Source organism: Bombus pascuorum, chromosome 1, assembly GCF_905332965.1.
Source record: "Bombus pascuorum chromosome 1, iyBomPasc1.1, whole genome shotgun sequence".
NCBI lineage: Eukaryota > Metazoa > Arthropoda > Insecta > Hymenoptera > Apidae > Bombus > Bombus pascuorum.
Window position 1 is genome coordinate 1,450,909 of NC_083488.1, and position 6,671 is coordinate 1,457,579.

At 35.5% G+C, this 6,671-nt stretch overlaps 1 protein-coding gene across 1 annotated transcript; it reads left to right on the plus strand.

The window, feature by feature from the left end:
• The first annotated feature begins 234 nt into the window (after positions 1–234).
• Positions 235–5,948, plus strand: LOC132914532 (peroxisomal N(1)-acetyl-spermine/spermidine oxidase-like). The gene is made up of 7 exons (XM_060973735.1): positions 235–240; positions 961–1,238; positions 1,628–1,978; positions 2,384–2,575; positions 3,966–4,291; positions 4,886–5,164; positions 5,352–5,948. Exons 1-7 carry the CDS (start codon positions 235–237, stop codon positions 5,522–5,524), a joined length of 1,605 nt encoding a protein of 534 aa, XP_060829718.1. The 3' UTR covers positions 5,525–5,948.
• The last annotated feature ends 723 nt before the right edge of the window (positions 5,949–6,671 follow it).

A 6,671-nucleotide genomic window follows, 5' to 3' on the forward strand; every position in this document is an offset into this window, starting at 1 on the left:
GAATAAACAATGCTATGCATAAAAATATAAAACTTTGCATAAGAAAATTGAAATACCTGCTGCAACATCCTCTTTTCATTTCAACGATTTATCCCATTTATCCAATCAGATAAGCTATATGATATAATTTATGACTTATGTCGTTTCAGTGATCTGTTAGTTAACGTAATTCAATGACTAAGTAAAATCTTTATCATAGTTGGCTTTGATGAATATTCTCGACAGTAAAACATCATGACGGTAAGGATCGTTTGTTTGCGCGTGTGATATGCTCTCTTCATAGCAACGTTCGCCAATAAGGAACTCACCTTAATTACATCTAAATTTTTATCAAGATAATTTTCATCGTCTTCATGAACAAATTCAGTGATTTCGCCGATTTATGTCCAATGAGATGCTACTTAAGAGGGCCAAATTATCATTTCGAATATTCCGAACAATTCTAGTAAGGTAGATAAAGACAGTCCTACGTATGTCACTCCACTTAACCGTGAAACTCGTGTCTTTGATTTCTTAATCACGTTCCGCGTATAATTTCTAACAAAAACAACGAGTAATTGATACAAAGTCCGTTTATTTTATTTACCGTAAAGATTTTGTAGAAAAGTTTATGCGAGGTTGGAATTCCCGTTTAACAACTCCATCTACTGTCTGTGTCAGATTAGACAGGGAATGTTAATATCCCGTTAATCTTTTAATATTTAATTTACAACATCTTTCTTTCTCTGCATTTTTATTGATATTTTTAAATCGTTAATTAAATTGCAAGACGTTTATTAATTTTACGCTACAGAAAATGGTCGGTAGATCGAAAGATACGACGGTGTTAATTTATGTTCGTTGGTACGTTCATAAAATTAAATTGAAAAAAAGAAGTTTGTTTAAGAAATCATGACTGACATATGTCTGACGTGCTTACGAATAATTGTTACGAAAAGAATTAAAGTAACAGACTTCTAGAAAGCAGCGAAACGTACTAGCGTGAAATCAATTAATTCGTATTATCCACGCATATGTAGAAACTTTGCATCGAGCAAAGGAGGGAAAGAAAAAGATATACCACCATGTCCAAAACTAGCCAGATTCGAAACGTGTCAGTTGGACCCCTGTATGCTGGATCCATGCAAACCAGAACCAACGGTTGTTATCATTGGCGCAGGAATGGCTGGACTATCAGCGGCGCATCGGCTGGCGCAATGTGGCCTTCAAAATTTCACAATATTAGAAGCAACGGATAGGTATTTAAAATATATTAAATCGGTATAATTGCGTGAGAGTATTATTAAACACTTACAATTGTTATTTAAAATAAAATATTGTCGAATAGAAACATGCGAGTTGACGTATTTCCATAGTTTCTCAGAGACCCTTTATTAATTTTACTTATTTTATTTAACAGTAATTTAATTTTAATTCCGTAGGAAAAGTACTTTTATGCCTTCGTTCAAATAATTAATTAACGTCTCAAGATAAATGTCGAGTCACTGACTTTTAAATACCTCTGGATACTTAATTTTCATCGATATCTTCATTCGTCGTTGAAAGATATAAAAGATCAGAATTTCAAAGAAACGATTAATCGTTTAAAAACGAATTACTTGATATCTATAATGAATCTTGTTTGTAGACCAGGAGGTCGAATTCATTCATGTTGGTTGGGTGACGTGGTGGCCGAGATGGGTGCAACCTGGATCGAAGGAGGGTGCGTGGCGAATCCTGTATTCACGCTAGCTGCTCAAGAAGGTCTTCTGAAGCCACCGCTCTTCAGGCCTGATCCGAGTCGTGGTCTTTTTTGCACAAGCGATGGCCGCGCTATCGATCTTCCTGTCAGCATTACGGCTTATCACACGTTTCGGCAGATCGAGCAACAGGCGGCAACTCTTTTCTCTCTAGGTTGTGGCCGCACCCATGGAACGTTGCTGAATTTTATGGGCGTTCGAATTCAGCAGGAGCTCCACAATTTTCCGGAGGAGCAACGGTACAGTTGCCCAGGTCAACTGCAAACTTTATCAGCAGCGATGTAAAAGTAGTTGTGGTCTTTTAGCAATTATTAAACGTTATTTACAATAGTAAATATTCGTCAAGAAATGGAAGTAACGTTCGGCGCACCATTCGATCGGAATGTGTCGAATTTCTTAAATAAAATTTTATTACTTATATCATACGTACCTTTGGTTCTTCCGTACCTTTCAATCGCAAGCAATTCTTTTGACTTATATACTCATCTTGTCGATTATTTCACGTTCATTTACGTTCGTATTTATACAAACGTGGCGCGCAAGATTCTGTAATTAATCAACGTTACGTTACATCACTGCGTTTTTAACGACACGATATCGTTGATTGTTCTGCTTCGGTACCATGGGTGATCTCGCGATTTCAGATATGACGCGGCCAGGGTGATGTACGGGATGACAAACTGCGTGAGATGTCGCTGCGGGGATGATCTGTCGTTGGTTTCTGCAGATCAGTTTGGAAGTTACATAGAGATACCTGGTGGTAACGTGAGGGTGCCCCTTGGATACGTCGGAGTGCTTGCACCTCTGTTACGAGATTTGCCGAGCTGTGCTCTCAAGTTGGTTGAAACAAATATTGTCGTAAATGTAATTTATTATTTAAGAGAAGTTTATTTCTTCGTTGTGAAAATTACTCCGTCGTAAAGATTTCGAGGAAGATACTTATTGGATTATTTATTTCCGAAGATAAAATCCTTGTAGAAATACTTTATCAATCTGATTTTCATTATTTTTATTACACAATTCCGCGTCTTGATGTATTCTCATATTAAAAAATATGACATTATTTTTGGTAATATTTATAGATCAATTGTTCCTACCTTTGATATTAAAACGTGGTTAACACAGATTGCCGAAAATGTGATTGACAGAGCTCGAAGCCCACTGAATTTCGACCAAGGACGATCGTATTCGACTTAGATTTATTAATCATTATTATTAGCGATGGACGTCTATTTAAAAATTCATTTTATTAACTGCGGAACTCAATTTTCTTCGCGAATCTTTCGCAAGAGTCATAAAATTTATTCATATTTTCCAGTACACAAATTACTTTTTTTATAATTTTTGCTCAAACTTACAATCATTCGATGACCTATATCAATTTGCTACTATTACCAGAATATGTAGAATGCACTAAACTAGTCGTATAAAACGTATTTTATAGTTTTAAGATACACGAATGAACTTTTAATGTCGATGTTTAGCAACGATATTATCGCTGTCAAAAAGCTATAGATTCTTCAAGACTAATATGTTGTTCATACGTCCAAAAATTTTACTATATTATTAGGCATTCACAAATATCACGCAATAAATGTAAACGCTGTATATTTTTCAAATATCGCCAGCATCTTGCAAAAGTATGATCTGATATTATTATTATTATCAAAAAATGCTTGCAAGAATAACTTGCAATTTATCAATTCACTAATAACATTGTTAATCGGTAAACTATTGTGCAAGAGTGATACTGTTGGAATACAACGATATTGCACACATGGGCATAAATACCCTTACACAGCACCCACACAGGCATTTGAACAGGACACTTACACAGGTCATACTCATTACTGTATAGAGAATGGGGTTCAAAGTATTTTAAGGGATCATTTTTTTTCTTTTTTTTAGTTTATTTTGGTTCTTTTTACAATTTGTCCTGAAGGACATTTGGTAAAGTGTTACATCTCATTGGTAAAAAAAAAAAAAAAAAATAAAATAAAAATAAATATAGCATGTGGGTGGCTACCCCCAGTGGGGTATATCTTTTATGATCTGAGAGTAATTGGCCAACGATCAACAATTCTCGCATACGTTGTTAATTATATCACTCTCTTATATACATTTGGTTTTTATTAATTATCATTAATCTTAACTTTAAGATTAAATTGCAACAGATACATTTCAGGTATCAAACTTACGTTTGTATGAAATTTATTTTTATATTAGATACTGCAAGCCAGTGAGTTGCATTAGATGGGGCGCCATAAGCGATTCGTGTCCTCGAGCAGTGGTGAAGTGTTGCGATGGCGAAGAATTTCCAGCCGATTACGTGATCGTCACAGTGTCCCTTGGTGTCTTGAAGCATCAACACGATAAACTTTTCTGTCCAGCGTTACCCGCGGAAAAAGTCGAGGCTATTTGCAAATTAGGATACGGATACGTAAATAAAATATTCCTGGAATATGCTAGACCGTTCTGGGTTTGGAAAGAAGGAGGCATTAAATTGGCTTGGTCAGCCGATGAACTGGCTGACAGATGCGACTGGGTGAAAGGTACGTCAAGCTTGGTTTTCAACGCGCCACTGACAAGTTGTTTAGAAACTTGATGAAAATATTATTGATTCATTGTAAAATTATGATGAAGCGAAAGTGAAACGGCAAAAATTTTCAATTAGCAAGTTTTACATTTTCAATTAATATCATTTGAATGAATTTAAATAAAACTATAAATTATTTTCTTTATTTTCAATCACCTTTCATAAATTTATAAAATCGCTACATGTTTTTAAAAACACTCAGCGAATTCGTCATACTTTGCCCAATCCAGCCAAAAAAGTAATATTATTTATCGGTATAAAAATAGAAGAGAAATATTTCCCATCGAAATATTAATTTAGAATTTACTAATTTTAATAAAATCTATTTGTATCTTTATCGGCATCTTTATTTTCAAGTATCTTTTCTATATAATTTATAAAGTTCCATTCTCGAAGAATACCGCAATATATATGCGTACGTATGCGTTGCTTATTTTTTCTTCAATTTAAATTCAAATTAGCGCTTAATTATTTCTAAGCCATTGGATAAACCAAAGATTTATTTTAGATTTCTTTCTCGATAACCGATCGATACTTTGATATATCATAGGGATTTCGATAGTGGAAGAATTATCGACTTCTCAACATGTTTTGTGTGCGTGGGTTTGTGGCCGAGAGGCGGCAGATATGGAATTGTGCTCCGACGAAGAGGTGGTGGAGTCGATAACAAGAGTTCTTCGACAATTTACCGGTGATCCTACACTTCCCTACCCAGCAAATCTTCTCAGAAGCAAATGGTGCATGGATCAATACTTCGCTGGTTCATGTAGTTATATGGGGATGGACAGTACCGTTGGTCATCAATGTGATTTAGCTAGTCCATTGCCAGGTATGCGAATACGTAATTTCTAGTGAATATTTTTTAAAGCTAATCCATTCGAGAAACGTCTAAAGATTCCGAAATTATTCTCATTACGTTGAAATTAATTTAATTGTGGCGGTTCTGAGCATTATGAAGTCTGTTTTTATTTTGCATTTACAATATTTTTTTCAATACTTAATTTACTGTTTTCTAGGTACCTGCGAGCCTATACCACCGATTCTTTTATTCGCTGGAGAAGCTACGATTCCAGGACATTACAGTACAGTACACGGCGCCAGATTGAGTGGTATTCGCGAAGCGGAAAGAATAATTCAATTAACTAAACGGTTCGGTGGTCCACCAACGAAAACATCCGATAACAGCTGAGTTCGCATATAATTTCGTGCAAGTAAGAAGTTACCATAAATGGTATTCGTCATAGTAAACGTGCCCGTCTTCTGTCCAAGATGACACCGATCAACGCATTTCATTCAAATAAAATCTTTTATATTTGAAATTTAACGAAACTAAGACATAGATGATTTTATATTATTTATGTAAAGCACGAAACGGAGAGTCGTGTTAAATTTTTTGAAAGACATTTTTCATTTGATAATTATATCTTTGGTCGTTGTAACGCATACTTCTACTGTACTCTTATACCACGAACTGTTAATCTTAATACAGAATATACGTTTTAGCATATTATTAAAATTAACGTTTCGTTCATTTTCTTGCAGTAAGATTTCAATCTTTCTGTGACAAGCACAGAGATAATGAATTCTTGTAATCTTTGCTACCCTGCTGGATCAGTGAAATCAAATGTTTTGCGATACAAACACTCTAATGAGTATTAAAATTCATATAGTAGCAAATGATCCTTTCCATTAATTATTTCTAATTATTTTTTTTTTCATTTCGTGGAGGAAATCCACACGGACGCCCGCCGCTTCTAAGGGGAAGAGCGGCGTGGTAGTGTCGGACTCCAAGCGACTAAAACCTCCACGATGACCGTCCCTATTGCGACCAAGGGGCGCCCGGAAACCGCTGTGGCGACACACCGGGCCCATTTCTAATTATTTCTAATAGCCCTTTATCTGGTGGCAAATACTTATCTTTGTCAATGATTTTATTTTACTGACAATACTTGTCTGTTTATTACTCCGGTGGCAAATAATATTCGCTGCTGCATCTCTCGAGCCTAGTGTCTCGAACATATTGAACATATCGTAAGAGTAAACACAGAAGATTCATCTATGTACATGTAGATAGAATTAATTATAATATCAATCGATGACAAGATATAAAATAAGCATGCAAGATAACTACTGAGAAGGTCGTTTCTTGAAATAAATTGAAGTGTGGTGACACATCAGTCATAGGACGAGGCGAAGCGAGAGCGACTCATGTTGTTGTCGTGCCTCGGATCACGGATACTGCTTCGACACACGAAATTAAAACTAGATTATCTCTAGCCAAAAACAATGTCGTTATTGAGGGCAATCGTCGTTCCAAAACAAATTTGGATCTTCCG